General features: G+C 32.4%; 2 protein-coding genes across 2 annotated transcripts; both read right to left on the reverse strand.

Moving 5' to 3' along the window:
• Positions 1–3,125: 3,125 nt before the first annotated feature.
• LOC134709802 (uncharacterized) lies at positions 3,126–8,024 on the reverse strand. Its single transcript, XM_063569943.1, has 4 exons — positions 7,803–8,024; positions 6,018–6,062; positions 3,732–4,256; positions 3,126–3,449 (listed from the first exon to the last, which is right to left on the reverse strand). The coding sequence occupies exons 1-4, from the start codon at positions 7,846–7,848 to the stop codon at positions 3,163–3,165; spliced, it is 903 nt and encodes a 300-aa protein (XP_063426013.1). The 5' UTR covers positions 7,849–8,024; the 3' UTR covers positions 3,126–3,162.
• An 8,869-nt stretch (positions 8,025–16,893) lies between these two features.
• LOC134711103 (histidine-rich glycoprotein-like) lies at positions 16,894–21,885 on the reverse strand. Its single transcript, XM_063571548.1, has 4 exons — positions 21,840–21,885; positions 18,903–18,938; positions 18,274–18,477; positions 16,894–17,375 (listed from the first exon to the last, which is right to left on the reverse strand). The coding sequence occupies exons 1-4, from the start codon at positions 21,883–21,885 to the stop codon at positions 16,894–16,896; spliced, it is 768 nt and encodes a 255-aa protein (XP_063427618.1).
• Between the last annotated feature and the right edge of the window lie 1,260 nt (positions 21,886–23,145).

Raw genomic sequence — 23,145 nt, forward strand, 5'->3', positions numbered from 1 at the left:
GGGATGTGACAGTTGTTATCCTTCACCAAAAACCGAAAAACTGATATTATAACTTTATCATATATTGTTATATTATATATTATTCTTTTTAGGAAAGAGATCATAGAAACCTTCACACAGATACTTCGTGACACAGAGTGCATGAATGTTTGTAAAAAAAGGACGCAACGCTCTTCAACTTCGTACTTCATTTGGCCTTTTTAACTTTTTTGGGATTCGGGCGTCACTGATGAGTCTTTTGTAGTCGAAACGCGCGTCTGGCGTATATACTTATTTAGTCCTGGTATCTATGATGAGTTTATTTCCATATGGTATTCCGAATTATGAAAATTGCATTTACCTTATGAAATGGACTCTTCGCCAACTTTCGCCAAACTTTTTACTTGTGTAAATACAATTGGAGATTTTATCGGTTTCCCTGCGAATTTACTTTGTAATCAGATCGTAGTAACATGCCATATGAAAGCTCTGTGGTACTTATTAAGTGCCTGAAAACTTTATTGTGTATTGTGTATTGTAGACTTGCTTGAAAACTTATATTGATTATAGATATGATGTTTGTGAGTGAATTCTATACATTTTTGTTATCGTTTAAACATATGTACATTCTGTATTATCTGAACCTCAACGGTTGGGAGTGTTGACATGTATTACTTCCAATGAGCAAAGACTTTCTTCTATTATTATTTTCAAATGAAATGATATAATAAATATACCCTAATACTGATGAATTTACAAAAAAAAATGTATTCATTCGGTTTGTCATCATGAAACACTTTTTTGCTGCTCTTAAAAAAAACCGAATTATATCGAATCGCTGTGAAATTTGACCACCTACTTCTGTGTAACAAAAGTTGATTGAATAAATAAACTCAGATTAAATTTTATATTTACGACAGACGCGCGTTTTGTCTACAAAAGACTCATCAGCTCGAATCCAATAAAAGTTAAAAAGGCCATATAAAGTACGAAGTTGATGAGCATTGAGGACAACAATTCCTAAAAGTTTGCCAAATACAGCTAAGGTAATCTATCCTAAGGTAGAAAAGCTTAGTATTTCACAAAAGTTAATCTATAAATATGACCATATCAATGTTAATTCATTTCAGCTCATCACTTAGACACAGCCTTTATGCCACAACGAGGCCTGTATTTTGTCAATACCATACCGATGAGGTCCCAGCGTCATTTGTAATACATACATATTGTGGCAGTATGAACAAAAAAGAGAAATATACTGTATTGAACAAATTGCTAACGATCCATATTTATTGTAGTAGCTTCCGGGGTATTTCCTCGGGTAAATCATCCTCATTTGTTTTAAAATGTCCTCTACTAAATCAGGAATATGTCCATTGTTACATTATAGTTCGTTTCTGTGTGTGTTACATGTTTTAAAATGTCCTGGACCAAATCAGGAATATGTCCATTGTTATATTATAGTTCGTTTCTGTGTGTGTTACATTTTAACGTTGTGTTTCTGTTGTGTCGTTTGTTTCCTCATTTATTTGAGTGTAAATTCACATTACTTGAAGACGTGGGTCGGTACTTTTCTATCTATAATTAATGTGTTTAGTTATGATGTTATATTTGTTATTCTCATCGGTCTAATTATGTAATGCTAAGTTCGTTTCTGTGTGTGTTCTCTTCTTATATTTAATGCGTTTCCCTCAGTTTTAGTTTGTAACCCGGATTTTTTTCTATCGATTTATGAGCGGTATACTACTGTTGCCTTTATTTGACAGATATAAGACTTATCTTATTAAGTGATTCTATATCCCCTAAAAATAAGGAAATTAGAAATCATGCAAAACAAAACATTTTTAACTTTTACAGCCACAAAATGTTTGAGTTTACACAAGTTTTACGTTATTTATAACGACCTTATATTGGTATACTTAAACAAACAACACACATCTGTATAATTTCATGTTTGTCTACCCACTGTATCTGGTTTTTCTGATAATAATACTTCTTTATAGTTTGATACAAAACAATAAATAACACATCGGGATAACTCTAGTATATCATTCATATCTTTCTAGAAAGGTATATTAGATAAAAATGTAACAAGAAATCATTTCATTTAAGGTCAAGTTACAGTAAATGGGCTATGTCACAGATTTCTGTAAAATTTGGCATACATCTCTGGCTCGATTTACTTCAACTGAAAATCGAAAAAATAATGTATTTATCTCAATTATCATTTGAAATATTACTGTTTGAATTCTTACAAAAGGGGTGAACATTTGTATAGAAAGCACATAAAATCGGCGAAAACCCTTCTTAAATTTGTCTTAAAATCGCCAAATCTCTAATTCTACTCCATAGATTTTTCTTAAAAAACTATATGTTGTTGATACATATATTTCCGTTATAATAATGCAAAATAAAGATAGGGTCACCGACTTCGTTTTTACGGTATACATCATTCAAAGTTGCGTTCTTTGTGAAAAAATCCAACAAAACGTCGAAATAATCGTAACGTTATCGCGTTGCAGGCCGTAAAACGTTGGATTTGACGTTTTTCACCACCAACAAGGTATCAAATTAATTATCAGACAAAAAAAGAAGTCAGTGACCCTATGATTATTTTATATCATTAAAACAGAAATGTATGTGTCAACAATATATAGTTTTTTAAGAAAAATCTATGGAGTAGAATTAGAGATTTGGCGATTTTAAGACAAATTTTAGAAGGTTTTTCGCCGATTTTATGTGCTTTCTATACAAATATTCACCCATATTAAAAGAAATCAATCTGCAATTTTTCAGATAATAAAAGAGATAAATGTATTATTTTTTCGATTTTCAGTTGTAGTTCAACGAGCCAAAGATGTATTGAAATGTTTAGCAAAATCTGCGACATAGCCCATTTACTGTTCCTTGACCTTAAAAAGAAAATATTACATTGAAATATAAATATGAATTATATTGTAAACAGTTTTCTTCAGATCTTATAATTTACCGTTAATGATATAAACTGACAAATGTTTATTTTGAAATATTGTGATTAACTCTTTGATTGTTTTGTCTATCAAAGGATTTCCAAATGCCTGATTTACTTCTATGCTGAGTTTATTTTCATGAATAAATTTAATAAAGACAATTATTTTGGGGGAAATGACACCTTTCATCAAAAGCAATAAATACTTTATTGGTTTAATATTCGCGACCTCCATGTGTAACCTCGACCGCTGCATTATAGTGTCCTGAATGCGTGACTAGTGGCCTGTGGAAACTTCCAGTATCAGACACCAATGGACTGTGAAAACGTTCTGGATCATTGACGACTGGACCGTGATATCGTCCTTGATAACCACCTCCTAGACTATTATATCTTCTGGGTCCGCCGCCATACACATGCCTGTAAGCGATATCACCATGGCCTTGTAGGTTGTGATGGACATTCTTGTTTCGGTTCACAAAGTTTGGAGTATAGTGGTGAACTAAAACAAAATATTCTGATATATACTATCTCGTATATGCACTGTTAACTCTTTATTCAAAACTAATTATAATTTTGATGTGTTTTAGTATGTTATAAATCAAATATGAGAATTTGAATCAAGTCGGTAAATAAGATTTCGACAGCTAGTACCCCTTTAATTATAACCTCATCGAGTAATAGGATATATTTAATTCAAAACAGATATTGTATTACTTTTTTTACACTTTTGATAAAGCAGGTTATGAAATATTATCTTAATTACAATTAATCAAAGACTTACTGTTTCCTCGAAAGCCATGACTAGTTCCTGAACTGTAGAGATCGTATCCATTTTCAAAACTTTCAATAGGCCCATGTCCACGACCTTCCACACCTTTATTAACATGTGCGTGAACAGGTTTGTGAACATGAACAGGTCTGTGCACATGAACATGAACAGGTCTGTGCACATGAACGTGAACAGGCCTGTGCACATGAACATGAACAGGTTTGTGCACATGAACGTATTTGCGAACATACTTGTGTCGATATTTGCGAACATACTTGTGTCGATATTTGTGAAGAAGCTTGTGTAGATATCTGTGAATATGATGCTTATGAATGTATCTGTGTTTGTATATCTTCCGCACATAGTGTTTTCTTTTAAACAATTTAAAGATTCTTCTTTTATAATACTTTCTTTTAAACAATTTTAAGGTTCTTCTTTTATAGTACTTTCTTCTGAACAATTTGAATACTCTTCTTTTATAATGCCTTCTTCGAAACACTATTCTTCTTGCATGATATCTTCGTACGTGTCTAAAGCCTAAAAAAGAATGATCACACATTCTGTAACATTTCATAATATGGCCGAAAAAAGTGGCAAATATATGTTTAGACCGTTTGTTTCCCCGTTTGAATGGTTTTACACTAGAAATTTTGAGGCCTTTGTAATTGTAATTGGTAAACCATAAGTGATAGAGACCTAGGTTCTTTTGATTTGAGTTCCTTGGTCCAAAAAAAAAAGAAGAAAATAGAGTCAACGTCAAAGGTCACGGCCAATTCTAAATTTTGATTTTGATTTATTTTACCTCTTTTTAAACACCATATAAGATATCAACTACATATTTTTACTTGATTGTTATTTGCGACATGTCGTAACACATACATATTAGTTTAAAGGGTATGTTTATTTTAAGTTAGAGTTTTCTCCCCACTTTTATTTAAAAATATGCATATGGTGATTTAACTCATTAACCAAATATAATTAAGACCTAAGGTCTTTTGTTGTAAGATCCTTGGTTGATGACCTTGAAATTAAGCTCAAGGTCAAAGATTAAATTGACGTTCTAGATTTTGACCTTTGGTTTTACCTCATACATTTGTATGAATACATAATAAAGACATGGGAATTTTTGCATTAGGTTTCAAGCCATTTAACCTTTGAAAAGCCAACCGGAGGTTGCCTTGTGTAAACCGGAAGTAGCTATTTTTTTTTACTTTATTAATATAAAAGTATATAAAACGAGATATTTTTGAATCAGTGTCAATTTAACTTTCAACTAATACCAGAAAAAAACATGGTAACAAATTATCTCCCTTATTTAAAAAATATTTCATAGAAACTATATATTTTTGGAATCAGCGTTCAATAAGCTATCATTTGACGCTGTAAATTACATTTTAAACCGAATTTTACTACTTTCATATATATCATGGTTTTTGGTGGAAAGACCTTCAATTGTTCTCTGCACAAATGGTTTTTAATTCATAAGTGATTTTGTTTCTCGTGTTTTAACGATTTTGTTTGTCCCAGGCGGATAACACTGGCCTCACAACTTTTTGGAACTTTTGGTCTTCGGCGATCTTCAACTTGGTAGTTGTAATTGCTTTCAAACCTTTTACATCTGAGCATAGTTTGTGTGGACGTAGCGCGCGTCTGGTGCATACAAATATTTTTTAATCTGTTAACTTTGTATAGCTATTATCCTTGTGTTTCTCTGTTCTATATTTTCTCCAATTAATCTGTTTATTTATTGTGACCCTATCGTGTAATGTTGTCATTTTACTGTTATAATTAACACTGCACTTAAAGCGGGAGGTTTGGCATGTCACAAAACTAGGTTCAACCCATCATATTTTCATTAAAAGTCCTGTACCAAGTTAGGAAAATGGCCATTGTTACATTATAGTTCGTTTCTGTGTTAGATAAGTTTCGGTGTTGTGTCTCTGTTGTGTCATAGTTCTCTTATATTTGATACGTTTCCCTCAGTATTAGTTTGTAACCCGGATTTTTCTCTCTCTCTCGATTTAGGAATTTTTAACAGCGATATACTACTGTTAACTTTATTTATATAGATTAGATCGTTGGTTTTCCTGTTTTTCTTGTTTTTGTCCACTAGATGTTTTTGGAGCCCTTTAGTTGTTGCTGTTCGGTTTAAGCCACGGCCCGGTGTTGAAGGCTTTATTGTGACCTATAATGGTTTACTTTTCACTTATAGTGGCTTGGATGAATAGTTGTCTCATTGTCACTCATTACACAACTTGTGATATCTATTTAACAAAATATTGAATGTTAAATACATACTAATTCTTCTTATATGTCTTCTACCATAGGATTCTGCTACAACAACTAAAACCATAGATACATATATTAGTTCTTAATTCAAAATGAAATATTTAGTAGACAACAACCGTTACACATATAAAGTTTTTTTTTGCAATTCTGTGTTTGTTATTGTTTCAATACAATTATACCGTTGTCATAATTTATCGATTATTATAAGGCATTGAGGGGCGACCCGTTTGAAGCCAATAGAATTATTAAAAACTTGCAAAAATGCAGTTAATATCATTCTGAATTAAAAGATAATCAAAAACATGAGTAAATTGATTTTAGGCTGCAGGTTGCAAAGTTGCAAAGTTGTACGATTAGATCTCAAAATGCAAAAAAAACACACATTTTTAAAAATTGTGGTCATCCTTACCGTAGTCCTCCTACAAAATTGAGAAATAACTGCTGTGTGTAAAACAGACATTATGATCACTTGCTTTTTGTTATTAAACTGAAGTTTTAAAATCGATCCTACATATATTTTGCATTCAACTGGTCGGTCGATATGACTTTAGTGTAATTTGCACGACGACTGTTGCATTCATAGCAGGTGATCCTCCTCAACCTAATTAACCCTTTTAAAGACTTTTTGGTAAACAGTTTTAGATAGCAGGCTCAGACAAATTTTCCTTTATGAGGCAAAAAAAAAACCCCAAAAAAACCAACTTTATAAAGTGCCGATTTCTGTGCAATCAAAATAAAATTGATAATGGCAATTGGAATGTGTCAAAGAGATAACAGCCCGACCAAAGAGCACTACACACACGGAGACCACCAATGGGTCTTCAATACAGTGAAAAACCCAGCACCCAGCACCCTGAGGCGGGCTACAGCTTAACAAAAATATTTACTAGTTTGATGAAAATACTCGTCTAACTAAACTGCAAACAAATGAATGATCTAAATATTCAAGACTCAAAATGGATAGAAGCTCTTTTCATGGGACAGGCACAAATATGATGCGAGATATCAACCCTTTCCCTATACCTCTAGCAAAAAGAGGGACGCAAGGTACCAAAGGGACAGTGAAACTCATAAATTGAAAAAAAAACTGACAACGCCATGGCTCAAAATGTAAAAGACAAACAGACAAACAATAGTACAGATGAAACAACATAGAAAACTAAAGAATAAGCAACACGAACACCACCAAAAACTAGGGATTTTCTCATGTTCTCCGGAGGGGTAAGCAGATCCTGCTCAACATTTGGCATCCGCCGTGTTGCTTATGTGATATCAAATCAGAATAATAATTAAATTCGGTAGGTCACATTCATGATGGGGAAGGGGATTGTGTTTGAGAAACGGTTATTCCATAACGGTCAACCAACTCGTGATGTTGTCTGTAAAATTTACGAAGGAATGATTTCAACTTTACCATTTGAAACTCTTGGTTTAATAGCTTTCTTGTGAGCAGCAACTTTCTATCAAGAAAATCGTGAGAGGAAATACAAATGTAGCAAAAACAATCACACAGCAAAACGCACAGTAAAATTCATTATGAAAGAAGTCCGAGTCCGATGTCATAAGAGGTACCAAAAGAAACAAAAAAATTGACAATGATACATAAATCAAACTGGTTATGTCTTCATTTTAGGAAAAATATTCATGTGTCACATTAGGTAGCAGAAGACCATTTTCAACTAATTTGATATATATTTATTAATAGTCATATTATTATTGCATTGTATTGATATTGTTCATATGAACTTCTGTTATTTCGACGTAGTTTCTAGACAACACGTAATTATGCCATACCTAGTACTGCCAGGATGACCAGGATGGATAACAATCCCACCTTCATCTTGGAGTTTTTTTAAAACTGCCACTCACAAATATCTATGGTCTGACTAGTGCTATGTAAACTTCCATTTTGGAGGTGGCTCCTAGAAAAAAAATCTTTTTCTATTTATAAAGTAAAAATGTCTCACAATATGTTACTTGCTTAAATATGTCATAGTTCTATATCGTGTTTCTCTTTTGAAAATACCCTTGTTTAACAATAAACTTCCCGTATTTGACGTGTACAATTTGAAGATTACAATTATTATATACTTGTAATCCTTTCCCGACATGAAACAACCATAGATAAGGAATATACTATTCAATAAAACTTAAATTATTTAATGTAAAGACATCATTTGACAATTAAAAACAAGTACAGAGGATTGTTATGTGGACATCAAGTGCAGATGATTGTAATGTGGACATCAACATGATCAAGTGCAGAGGATTATTGAGTGAAAAAATATATTTCTTAATATATCACTTACAAACACACCTGAGTTTTAACTTTGATTGTGCAAAATGTATATTTCTATGAATCAAGTGAACGGTAGATTCACATCCTTGTAATAATTTGGCTGCAAGTCATACAACTTTCACATGACTTCAATTGAATGCACGGTCACCCTAGGTAATATTTTTGAATGTCCTTTTGCAATATCTATCATTTAATTTCCATAAATTGTACGAAAACCTAAAGGTTTCTTCTATACTAAGATATTAATCATATTTGCCTAGTCGTTTTAGACGTTGTTGATTTTAATGCTACTCAACTTAGAAATTGGTTTGGTCTGTCTCCTTTTCCGATTCAAGATCAACTTGGTAAAACAATCTGAGTTTTACTCTTTCATTAATGATGTAGATATATGTGATATATTCCGTTATTGATTCAGCGACAAAACATCGTCAATATATCGGAAAGTTAAATAACAGTACTTCACAAAGTGCTTTGTATATTTTTGTTTTTGAGAAGGTTCTATATAAATTCTGCTACACAATCAAATCAGCCAGTAATGTTGCAAATTGTAAACAAGACTGTATGCTGACATATCATACCGCCAAAATATATATTTTGTTGATCAAAGAGTCTAGCCTTTGATGATTTCATCATCTATGTATTTGTTGTAGGAATCAGTGTTGATGTTCATAAAGGAAGATTTTTCATGACCCAAAACAAGGAATTTTTATCTACATTTCAATTTGATTTAAAAATACATTCCAAAATAGTTTCTTCTAAAATATACAACTATATTAAAAAGATAAACAAAATGTTATTAGATCATTCTACAATTATGGCACCACGAATAACTTTAGCATTGGTAAAGGGTTAAAGAAATTGTATTATTCCAAGCAATGCCGTGTATATATACTTATATTGTTTAAGAAGTTATAAATAAAACTTAACATCAATATGTTTATATATATATATGTTGTTTAAAAGAGAAAAGAAATATAAAAATAACACGTTATAGTAATTCAACCTCATAACTAGCGATCAGTTTGTTTTAAAACATTAATGACTGAAATAAGCAGGAAATTTAGAGCATATGCCTCTTTTTAAAATAAACTAATGAAAAAAAAAGATAAAATATTGAAACCGATTAAAATAAAACTATCAATTCTTTCCATTATAAGACAAAATGAATTGAGAGTTCAGTATAAAAGGTGAAATACACAATGGTTTATATAAGGACAGACACCATTGCAATGTGTAATAAATTTTGAGATAAAACCTAGTATGAATCTATCAATTTTAAAATAAGTAAAATCAATTACAATCAAAAATAAGTTTGAAGCCAGGCCAGCATTTTCTTTAAAGATTACCATTCTAAATAATTGTTGATTTTTACAAACTATTTTAAAAGATACAAACCACAGTCTATACATTACAACATAGAAAACTAGCCTTTGACATTGTTATTTTTGCATGACTCTCTATTAATGACTTGCTGTCACTTATACAAAAGCCGTTAGGTATTCATCACATTCGCACGAAACTTTATTCATTACTCATAACTTCCTTCTCTGTTCAATATATGTTTGGAATGCACTGTTACAAACCCTCATTCAAACCAATACAACCTGAAGCTATAATTTCGGATATTGCAAGTCACAGACATTTTAAGCCAGTCTGTTTGTCTTTAACATTTTTAGCCATGGCGTTGTCAGTTTATTTCTAGATTTATGAGTTTGACTGTCTCTCTGGTATCTTTCGTCCCTGTTTCATGCCTTTTAGGCGCTTGTCTTGATGTAGCTTTACCGGTAACGCTCACAGCGAAATTTCGGAACCAATGATGTATAATTACCGAAACAAGTGAACTTTGCGGAGGAAGTTTGAACCATTGTTTCTCAATAATGTCGACTATGAAAAAAATGTTGTTAAAAACATGCTAGTTTTGAAGCTCTGAACACTTAGTTGATGATGGTCATGATATCTCAAAGTCCACCATTTCTGATATCGAAAAAATGCTATTCGTCTAAGCTTAACTTGAGGGGGTCGGAATCTCGGTTATTTAACAATTTCTATATTCATTTACGAACAATGAAAGAATTTTTGTTATAAAAAAGAAAAAAAAGGAAGTACCGAGCTCAAAGACAATTCAAATTTATAATAACTGACATTTAAAAAAAATTCCTTGGAAAATGAGCTGATGATACCCTCGGGGACTTATATTTCCCCATCAATGACCCTGACCAAGTGAAAAAAACATTATTAAAAACATTAACAACTATAGGCTTATTTCTCGTATCAAACATGAGCTAAAATTGTTTTTTTGTTTTGACTGATAAAGCTGCTAACAATATCATTATTTGTTTACGTATATTTTACATTCATTGAGGCTCTGTAAAAAAATATCACAAAATAACCAACATGACAACTGACTTCATTTTAGGAAAATGACTTCTGTAAGAAACAAATCAATTAAAAAAATGTATACCGTACTCCATGTAGTCATTACAACACAATTATTATATTTATTTGTACATGTTATTTGATTAAACGCAATTATGTTCATGATTGTTTTCTCACTGATATTGTTTTATATCTTCCCCCCTTTTTTATTATTAATATTGTACTGATATTGTGTCATATATCAAATGTATTCTGTATGTTCACTGTATGTTTACTACCTTTTGTAAATATGTGTTTTTAATTGAGTTAACCCATCTAAATTGATACATTATAGTGGGTCTTTCTATATTGTAATGTTACACCACTACTTCTGGCTATACGGTGAAAGTTGGTGGCTGTTAAAACAATTAAATCCGCTGCATTTGTTTGCACCTGTCCTAAGTCAGGACCCTGATGTTCAGTCGTTGTCGTTTGTCGTCATAAGTGTTTCTCGTTTCTCTTTTTTCATATAGGCAACACCGTTACTTTTTCTCCTTAACTTGTTCCCCAACAGTAATTTAGGGGGCGCTGTATATCGTGCTGTTCGGTTTGATCAAATGCTCCGTATTGAAAGCGGTACTTGAACTATTATGGTTTACTTTTAATTAATTTTGATGGGAGAGAGGAGAGTTGCTCAATGTTATTCATACAACATATTCTTATATTAACATTTTTTTTAGTTATCTCTATACAAGCAGAAACAAATACTATTACAACTTGAAAAAGAGTTGTCTCATTGGCAACCATACCACATCTTTTTTTTATAAGATAAGATAAGATAAGATTTATTTTATTAAAGTGTCACCATCCATTACAATATCAATATATATATACACACATAAAGTCATAAGAACCTAACACTTAAGTAAAAGGATGCCAGCCGAAAACGACTTATGAGACACTATCATTAAAACAAACATCTAATACATACATAAAAGGACAGCTTTTTCACATTTAAAATATATTTAGTCAATAAAAAAAAAAAACAAAAAAAAACATATATAATTTCTAAATGACATGTTTTTGTCGATAACACATATGATAAAGGGAACTAGCTAAAAGAGGAACCATATTTTCATTACACATAAGATAACGAAATTTTTAATATCACATAAATTCTCAAAATCAACTTTTAAAAAAGGCTTTGGCATATAATTCATGTATGATATCAGAGTAAAAACAACAATTAAAAAGAAAGTGTTTTTCATCTTCAATTTGGCAACTGTCACAAAAAATACATAAACGGTCTTGTAGAGGTTCTGGTGGTCTAGCATATCGACCTGTTTCAACTTTAAGTTGTAACGAACCAGCTCTGAATAGTGACAAAATACGTTGGTGGCTTCTATTATTAACTGCCTTTACATAAGGCTCCGTACCAATACAAGTTTTAAACAATCTATAAAATCTTTATTTATCACTATTGACATTATTTTTATCATTCCATACTTCATGGTGCCAATATTCTTTTTCAAAAGTTTGTATAGAGTCCCATACATTATTCATATTAATGGCATCTTCTACATTTATAATCAAACTATATTTACGAGCTAACTGTAAAACTTTATAATCCCATGACGATTTTCTTCTAATCGCCCAGGTATGAACATTTTTACATATATTACTGGTATTATCACATTTAAGACGATTCGATAGCTTAAAAACTTCAACTTTTAGTAGTGCATCACCTGATAAAAAAAACCATATCACCTCTAGCAGCTAAGTGGTTGAAGACAAAACTTTACGACAAAAGAGATGATTTCAGCTTTCCAATTGTGAACTTTCCATTTCTAAGTAGCAACATTCCAGCAGCACCTGCATACGGGTATATATCTCCCAATTGATACGATATTCCCGTGCTTGTATTTCCCATCATGATTTTCTTGATAGAGGGTTACTGCTCACAAGGAAGCTATTATACCAAGAGTTCCAAATGGTGAAGTTGAAATCATCCCTTCGTAAATTTTACGGACGCCATCACGAGTTGGTTGACCGTTATGGAATAACCGTTTCACAAATGATATCGGATATGTTCCTTACGTCGTAACTACAATCCCCTTCCCTTTCATGAATTTGACCTACCGAATTAGACTATTTACCGGATTTGTAATCACATAAGCAACACGACGGGTGCCGCATGTGGAGCAGGATCTGCTTACCCTTCCGGAGCACCTGAGATCACCCCTAGTTTTTGGTGGGGTTCGTGTTGTTTATTCTTTAGTTTTCTATGTTGTGTCATGTGTACTATTGTTTTTCTGTTTGTCTTTTTCATTTTTAGCCATGGCGTTGTCAGTTTGTTTTAGATTTACGAGTTTGACTGTCCCTTTGGTATCTTTCGTCCCTCTTTTGCCGCTTCTTTTACTTAAGCCTAAGAAAAATTTACAAGCATTGTTTTGCAAATTATTTATACAATTATGTATATTGATGCCCCATATACCGGAAGCATATGTAAAAATGGGTTTGACTAAAGTGTCATATAATTTAGTAAATACATCAAAATTCATACCACCAGTTTTACAAAATTTGGCTTTAATAACAGCAAAAGCTCTCTTAGCTGATTTATACAATTCTTTGGCAATTATAGAATAATCTGAAAATTCATTCAAAAGTACACCAAGACATTTATAACAAGCTGCATATTCAAGACAAAGTTCACCATATTTCAACTGCAAATTAATTCTTAGATTTATTTCTAAAATGAACAATTTTGGTTTTGTTTTTATTTAGAGTTAATCTCCACTTTTCACACCACTTATTTAAAATGTCCAACTGCTTTTGCAGTTTCTCTGCATCAGGTGCAATCAATGCAATATCATCAGCATATAATAACATTGAGACCATTATGTAATCTATTTGAATAACACAATGTGCTTCTTTAATATCTGAGACTAAATTATTTACATAGATAGAAAATAAAGTCGGCGATAAAACACCGCCTTTTTTTACACCAAGAGCAACAGGAACAAGAGGCTCTCAAGAGCCTGAATCGCTCACCTGAATTTTTTTTGGTTAAATCTCTCATCAATGATTATTTTGGCTTTTCAATTTATTTAAATGATCTTTGATTCATCCTATTTTCTTCAAAAGCAAAAAAAAAATCCTTTTCTCCTATGTTCTAGTTAAGCCATAGGAGCTATGTTTCTTGACATACAAGGAAATAAAATATAAAATTTATACTAGATACTCTCAAGCTCATTTAGCCTAAGTTTGGCTGAAATTGATACAGCAGTTTCAAAGGAGAAAAGATTTTTTAAAGTAAGTCAACATGATGAACAAATTGTGAAAAAAGTCTTTAAAGGGCAATAACTCCTTAAGGGTTCAATTGACAATTTTGGTCAAATTGACTTATTTGTAGATCTTACTTTGCTTAACATTTTTGCCATAAACAGTTTATCTGTATCTATAATAATATTCAAGATAATAACCAAAAACTGCAAAATTTCTTTAAAATCATCAATTCAGGGGCATTATACCTGCAAAACCAGTTACCCGATGCAGCTGAAAATTTCAGGACAGGTAGACCTTGACCTAATAAATACTTTAACATCTTGTCTTATTTGATCTAAATGCTGGAGTTTTTGAGATATAAGCCAAAAACTGCATTTTAACCTGTGTTCTATTTTTAGCCATGACGGCCATGTTTTTTTTACGAAATAGAAAATAAAACTTTATTTTATACACCCTACTGATCATTCAGTTGAAGTTTGGTTGAATTTGGTTGAGTAGTTTTAAAGAAGAAGATTTTTTAAAGTTAGCAAATATGATGAACAAATTGTGAAAAATTGTCATTAAATGACAATAACCCCTTAAGGGGTCAATTGACAATTTTGGTAATATTTACTTATTTGTAGATCTTATTTTGCTGATCATTTTTGCTGTTTACAGTTTATCTTTATCTATAATAATATTCAAGATAATGACCAAAAACTGCAAAATTTCCTTAAAATTACCAATTAAGTGGCAGCAACCCAACAATGGTTTGTTTGATTCATCTGAAAATTTCAGGGCTGATAGATCTTGACCTAATGAACATTTTTACCCCATGTCAGATTTGCTCTAAATGCTTTCATTTTTTAGATATAAGCCAAAAACTGCATTTGACCCCTATGTTCTATTTTTAGCAATGGCAGCCATGTTTGTTGATAGATCAAAACTTCGGATACAATTTATAAACTAGATACCCTAAGGAACATTCAGTTACAGTTTGAGAGTATTTGGCCTAGTAGTTTCAGAGAAGAAGATTCTTGAAATAGTTTACGACGACGACGGACGACGGACGACGACGGACGCCAAGTGATGGCATAAGCTCACATGGCTATGCCAGGTGAGCTAAAAAAGGATGTCATAAAGTTATTTACTCTGACTGCACAATTGACATTACTGTATAAAGAAGTAATACAATTTAAAAATATACCGCTAATACCAATTTTTATCAATTTAAATTGTAGACAGTCTCTATCAACGGTATCAAATGCTTTCTTTGCGTCAACAAAAAATACAAATGTATCCTTTTTGCATTTTTTCTACTTTTGACAATATTATATAATACATAAACATGATCTGTACAGTTTCTACCTTTTCGAAAACCGTTCTGTTCATCACATAAAATTTCATTTTCATAATGCCATTTTTTCAAACGCTTATTCAAAATGTCAGCAAATATTTTACATGGGATAGATAAAATAGTTATACCTCTATATGACATAGGATCAAATTTACAACCACTATCATTTTTTGGAATTGGATTTAAAATTCCATTCAACCATAAATCAGGCACTTTACCATTTTGAAAGCAGAATGAAATAAGTTTAAATAACAGGTCTATACATATGCTATTGCGTCAACTTTCAGCAGGAATATAATCAAAACCGACTGCTTTATTCAATTTAGTCCTATTTACAGCGCCAATGACATCTTGTCTCGTAACAGGGCAGTTCAAAGTGTCTCAGTTCCTAGTCGGGAAAACATGATTGTTTCCCTTTACCCAGTCTAAATGATTGTATTCAAAGTGGCCATTATCACCACAATTTAATTGTTTTTCATAATCTGTTTTCCATTTGTCCAGGACAACATTAACATCACTACTAAAGCCTTAATCTGTTTTTACTTTGAATGGAATGTTTTGGCGACGTTCATTCGCAATACCAATATTACCAATGTATTTCCAAAAGTCCCGAGTGTTATTACTTTGAAACAGTTTAGACAAATTATCCTGCTCCTTTAATTGAAAGTTACGTTTAGTATTTCTATTTAGTTTATCGAACTGATTTCGAATATTGCAAAATTCCTGTTTTAGTTTACGACTCAGATTAGTGTAGTTTTTGCATTTATATTTATGTAAGAAAAAATTCTTTTATTTTCTAAATAGTTATTTTTTAACATCTTGCGTAAAAAAAAATAAACATAATAATTTATTTTAAAACATAATAAAACAATGTTGACTGCTGTTCCCCAATTATTGACCTTGCATCGGTTTGTTTTGCTTCACAATGCTTTACATAGTTGTAAATCTAAAAGAATTTCATGCAATTGACAAATAACTGCGAGGGTTAGCTAGCTTTAAAACTAGGTTACATACAACATTTTCTGCATACAGAGATACCGGTACCAGGGCAGGAACATAACAGTTGTTTTTTTATTCCATTGATGTGTTTGAGCTTTTGATTTTATTGTATTATTCATTAAGTATTGTACTATAAAGTAGATTATCGCTATTTTGTGCATTTTTCCTTTGATCTTTTTTTGTGATTATTTTTCATATTATGCTACTCGCTCGAGATGGAAAATTATCGCTAGAAACTAAGGAGGAACGTGGCGTTGCTAATGATATTGACATGAAATTGTCATCGTCGTCAAAGGTAAAATAACGATGAACAGATTATCAATTCAACATCCCAGCTCCGATTCCTTCCGTACCGATTCTAGCGTTGAGATGATCAACGATAATTTATAAATGTATGCATCAAATTTCGATTTGAAAATGTCAAATCAGTATTATACACAGGAAAGATAAAGATAATACTTTTTTATAGTATGCATCTGCTTTTCTAGATACATCTTCAAAGCCAAATATTTGAACTCATATAATAAACCACGTGAAAATGTTTAAGAGATAAGACACAAGAATGACACAACAACAACAACTTTGAAAACAAAGACATTTGTTTATTTTTGTTAAGTTCGTGCGTTATGATTTGCTATGTTGATTTTATTTATCAAATCGCTGAGTTTTGGGTGTAGTTGATGATTATTTATCGACTGCATCGCATCTTCATGGCGTTTATTAATTGCGTCCTGATCACTCATGTGACGGTTATGTTGGTCTTCACGTTGACTGGAATGATGCTGGTGTTGCTTCTCTGCAGTGTATAGATGCTGTTTTGCGAGCTCGGTAAGTCTTTTAATCTGTGCATCTGCTGCTGCTTTTAGTTGTTGCAGGTGTTCCGCGGAGGCCTTGTTTATATCATAGATATGTTTATCAGCTTCCTCCTTTACTTTCTCAACGTGACTGTTTGCCGCATCTTCAATGCTGTTGACATGATGTTCGGCCGTCTGTGCAATGGTTTTAATATGTTGTAAAGCAATCTTTTTGTGCTCTTGAACATTGTGAGGGAGATACTTGTTTAGTTTTGCCAAGACCTGTATATTGTGGTGTACTGCAAAAAAATGTAAGTGTTTTTATACTGTTATCCGAAAAGGAATTGGTATTAATGATAAAATATTATATATTTTCAATAGTGTATAGCAAAAACAATAACAAACCTATTAGTGAGTTCTTGCATGTCAGTTTTATCAGAAACAAGAATGTATGCTTTAAAACCGGATTTGCCATCGATAATGACATAGATGGATGGCTACAAATTAGTCAATGATTTTAACTTCCAAATCTTCAATTTCCACATTTCCCAGCAGTTACATATTCACTGTAAAATCACATGATGTTTATATTTCTAAGTCAATGCGGTATGCCCGTGCCACTCTATACTTTTAGGACTTTTAAATGTTGTGCTCGTAACACAAGATTGTCCGCAAATGAAAGTTAAAGACCACAGGCCCAAGTGTAACAATTGTATGTAAAGCTAATACATGGTTCATGCTTCAATACCTACTGATAATTATTTGCGTTTCCTATCATAATAATCTGAAAATTTTTGATTAGAAAGTTACTGAACCTAGAGTTCCAAGTGCTTAAGTTATCTCTTAAAACATTTACGGATGGTATTACTAGTTCATTGACCGTTATGGAATATCTGTATCCTTTAATGTGTACGTAGATGATACATACAGAGCAGAATCTTTTACACATCCGGAGAACCTGTTTTTTTTTGGTATTAATTAAATCGGACCAAATCTAAGCTTTTTCCTTTCAGAAATTTTTATCATATTCAACCGCATCTTTTCTTTTTATTCTAAATCTTACTTATGATAAAAATATTTGTACATGTATGAATGTTCGCAACTTACAATAATTCTATATTATTATAAGTCCGTCCAAATCTTTTACTGAATGATTTCACGAAAACATGTACAAGTCTATATTCTTAAGATTTATACCTTGAGCATGACTGTAAACATGTCCATGAACATGACTGTGAATAACACTTGGTCGGTGAACATATCCGTGGGCATAAACATGCTTATGTCCATACCTGTACCTATGTCCATAATACCTATGAATGTATCTGTGTCTACCTCCATAGTGCCCATGACTGTGTCTGTATACGTGTCTCCCTCTATAAATTGTCACATGTCTATAGCCTGAAAAAAAGAATTGTGTGAACATACACGCTATGCATTTTTCTACTTCAATATTGCTAGTATAAATATTACAATCATTATGCTAAGTATGCAAAGTGGTTTGAATAAACAATGCATTACTTAAAAGAGAAAATTTAACACAACATGAAATGAATAACAATTATAGAAAAAATGAATGTGTTAGATGATTATGTTGCTTAATCTGATACCGGTGTTCAAGCTTTGGCGTTCGGTGTATTTATTGTCTGCATTAAAGTAAGAATATGCATACTAGTACATAAACCAACAGAGCATTCACGTCAAATATGTCTTTTATTGATAGTTATCTCATTTGCACATATATATCTTTGATTTAAATTATATCGAAGACTAAACAAATTGTTCATGAACTACAAGTCCAAATGTTAAAGAGATACGGTTCTTACCTCCGTGCCTTCTACCATAGGACTCTGCAGCTACAACTGAAGTAATGCAAACATAAATAAAAGGTAAGGTAACTAATAAAAAATGATAAATAAACTTATCATAGATACCAGGACTAAATTTTATGTATACGACAGACGCGCGTTTCGTCTACAAAAGACTCATCAGTGACGTTCGAATCAAAGAAAGGCCAAATAAAGTACGAAGTTGAAGAGTATTGAGAACCAAAATTCCTAAAAGTTTTGCCAAATACAGTTATGCCCGCGTCACACTGTCCCGATTTTTATATACGATTGACACCCGAATGCGAAAATTGTATGATCGTACGAAGTTGGTCCCGATCTCGTTAAATACCAAAAACGTTACCGAAGCAAGTACGATGAATAACGAAGTTTATACGATGATGCCGAAGTTATATACGATAGCAAAAGATGGACATACGAAGGTTAACCGAAGACGGGTATTTAAGCTTCATATCTCAGCTGAAGCCTACACGATGTATCACGAAGGCTACACAATAGATTACGAAGGCTACACGATGTATTACGATGATGGCGCGATGGCCATACGATTTCTAAAAGACGTCGTGTACAGCTTACGATGCATTTAAATTATATGCCGAAGGCATCACGCGTTGTAAAATGTTTGATCAATATTAAATATACATCATATTGTACATTTCATTGCTGGTTTAATCATAAGACGGAAGACCTTGCTTGAAGGGTAAAACTTGACTCTGAGTCTCTGAATACAATGTCACCAAAATCAAGGAGGGGGAGAGGAAGAGGAAAAGGGAGGGGTATGAGTCAGGCAGGAAAGTACAAGACCATGCATGGCGGGAAATCGATCTTTTTGTCTAATTCTTATAAAAGATAGTTTATTATCCCTTCGGCTACTACATGTAAGTTGCGTGTAGATAAAATTGTTATGGACACTCTAGAACCAAAATGCTTAAAACTTGGTATGGTGTTACTCGTTAAGAAATATATCTTAAGCGCTATTGACTTTAAAGTTCAAAGGTCAAGGTCACAGTGGCAGTTGTAATACAAGGCAATACCACCCTTGAGGACACTCTAAAACCAATATGCTTCAAAAGATTTTAACCACATTTGGTATATTGTTCCTCCTTGTAATGATCTGACATTTTTACCGTCAAAGGCCAAAGGTCAAGGTCATGCAGATGGACTTGTTTTTTCTCCTTGAAATAGCATAATACACAAGAAATTGGATGCTCATTTCTTTACCTGCTGGTACTAAAGACAATATTAATGGTATTTCCAGTTACTGAATGTTTTGGTTGATTTTTAAAAAAATATATAGTTTATGTATCAAATATGCATATTCAATTTACCATTTTTACAAATATAGTGTCCATATTTGTCCCAAATATGTTACATACGAGGGGTTGCCACGCTCGGCATTGCCTTGTTTGAATTGTAAAATGTGTTCACTTGTCTGAATAATCACCCATAATTATGCTCGTGTTTACTGATCTATCTTAAAGGTAATGCAATGGGTTCGTTGATCCCTTTTATTCAAAAAGAGCTCTTTCCAGGAGAGTGTCATAATAATATAGTCAAAAGGAAGGATGTGGGGAAAGCAACAAATGCGGCAAAATTTGATAGATAGAAAACAAAATGGAGTAAACATTTGTATGAGAACAACTCAGACGATACATAAAAAATAAGAATAATGAAGGAAAAGTTGGTTTCCCTATATACGTGTACCTGCAGTGTTGGTGTACGAGGCGCGTTTATTATTTTCATTATGTTATTTGATATTAAAAATTGACAAAAAATAATATTTTACATGTAAAAGTAAATCCAGAGCCTGTAATAGCTGCTCTTGTTCCATTTGAATTATCAGAAACAACGCTGTCGCCTTTCTTGTTCTCATAGAATCATATGATATGAGCTCCATGTTTTGTGAACGTCTTTCTTAACTGTCGTATTAGACTGACCAGTGCATATCGCGCATGGCACTTTAAATGTATTTTAGTGCTAAAATTAACTTACATTTAGCTGGATTTATTGCCGTCGTAGTTCCATCTTGTCGTATTCGTACTTTTATTCGATGGCAACACGACGGGATTACGAGGTCTTCATGAAGTTGTGTTGCCATCGTAAGACCTTCGGGTAGCTTCGTGATTCATTCGTGTAGACATCGTAATGTCAAAACTGCCCGAAGGAAACGATGGAAACACGAATGCAATACGATGTTCAAAGATGCATTCCCGGTGATATTACGATGGTGAGGATAGTGATACGAACACAATACGAACCCTCAACATCGGACGCACCTTCGGGGATTTTCTAACAGGTTAAAAAATTTAGAACCCTTCCCGAAGTTGTCCCCGAAGGCTAGAAAAAGTGTCCGATGGTTCTACGATGGTTAAAGATGGCACTTCGAATAACCCGATCTGGATACGATCAGTCCCGATTGTGAAAATTTCAATAATCGTGTTGCCATCGCCGTAAAAATCGGGACAGTGTGACGCGGGCATTAAGGAAATCTATGCATGAGGAAGAAAAGCCTTAGTTTTTCAAAAATTAAAACTTTTGTAAACAGGTAATTTATAAATGTAACCATATCAATGATAATTCATGTCAGCACAAAAAAGTGCTGACTACTGGGCTGATGATACCCTCGGGGAAATAAATCTCCACCAGCAGTGGCATAGACCCAGTGGTTGTAAATAAACTCATCATTGATACCAGGACTAACTTTTATATATACGCCATAATGTTTTTCGGAAAAATAATAATCCTCCTTATAAAATTCACACTTAAATATTACAATTCTGAAATTAAATATTTTTTTCAATTCAACGTCTATTAATAGATTCACATTTGTTTCAACGTAGTTGTTTTCATGCTTTGTAAATACGATGTTATATATACTAATATAAAACAATTGCACAAATGAACGAAATTATTTACCTAGTACTGCAAATATGACAAGGATGGTTAACAATCCAAACTTCATGATGGAGTTAGATTTCAAAATACAGCTCGCACTACTTCGATAGTCCCTATTACTATAGAGCTGGCTTTTAGAGAATACCACTTCTGTATGTTATATAACAAATAGTGTCTCGCAAGATGTTACTCTTCTTCTTATGCAATAGTACAAAATTCATGTATATTCTTTAGAAATAATCATTGTTTTCTTTGAACATTTCCTGTTATTGTCATGTATAATTTGAAGATAATCATTTTCTTTTTCGTGTAATCCATTGTCAACATGAAATTTCAACAAAGGACAATAAAATGAGTAAACACGTTAAGAAAGAAACATCTCCGTTGAAAAGGAAATGCACGACGATTACTCGCTTCACAGAAATACTCACCAACATCTATACAAAACAAGAGGCTCTCGAGAGCCTGAATCGCTCACCTTAATTTGTTTGGTTAAATCTCTCATCAATGATTATTTTGGCTTTTCAATTTATTTAAATGTTCTTTGAATCGTCCTATTTTCTTCAAAAGTAAAAAAAAACTCATTTTCTCCTATGTTCTATTTTAGCCATAGGAGCTATGTTTCTTGACATACAAGGAAATGAAATATAAAATTTATACTAGATACTCTGAAACTCATTTAGCCTAAGTTTCGCTGAAATTGATACAGCAGTTTCAAAGGAGAAGATTTTTTAAAGAAAGAAAATATGATGAACAAATTGTGAAAAAAGTCTTTAAAGGGCAATAACTCCTTAAGGGGTCAATTGACAATTTTGGTCCAATTGACTTATTTGTAGATCTTACTTTGCTTAACATTTTTGCTTGTAACAGTTTATCTGTATCTATAATAATATTCAAGATAATAACCAAAAACTGCAAATTTCTTTAAAATCCTCAATTTAGGGGCATTATACCTGAAAAACCAGTTACCCAATTCGGCTGAAAATTTCAGGACAGGTAGACCTTGACCTAATTCATACTTTAACTTTATTTTCTTATTTTCTCTAAAAGCTGGAGTGTTCGAGATGTAAGCCAAAAACTGCATTTTACCCTGTGTTTTATTTTTAGCCATGACGGCCATGTTTTTTGACGAAATAAAAAATAAAGCACAAACTTTATTTTAAACACCCTACTGATCATTCAGTTGAAGTTTGGTTGAATTTGGTAGAGTAGTTTTAGAGGAGAAGATTTTTGAAAGTTGGCAAATATGATGAACAAATTGTGAAAAATTGTAATTAAAGGACAATAACCCCTTAAGGGATAAATTGACATTTTTAGTCATAATAAC

Source organism: Mytilus trossulus, chromosome 3 (assembly GCF_036588685.1).
Source record: "Mytilus trossulus isolate FHL-02 chromosome 3, PNRI_Mtr1.1.1.hap1, whole genome shotgun sequence".
Lineage (NCBI taxonomy): Eukaryota > Metazoa > Mollusca > Bivalvia > Mytilida > Mytilidae > Mytilus > Mytilus trossulus.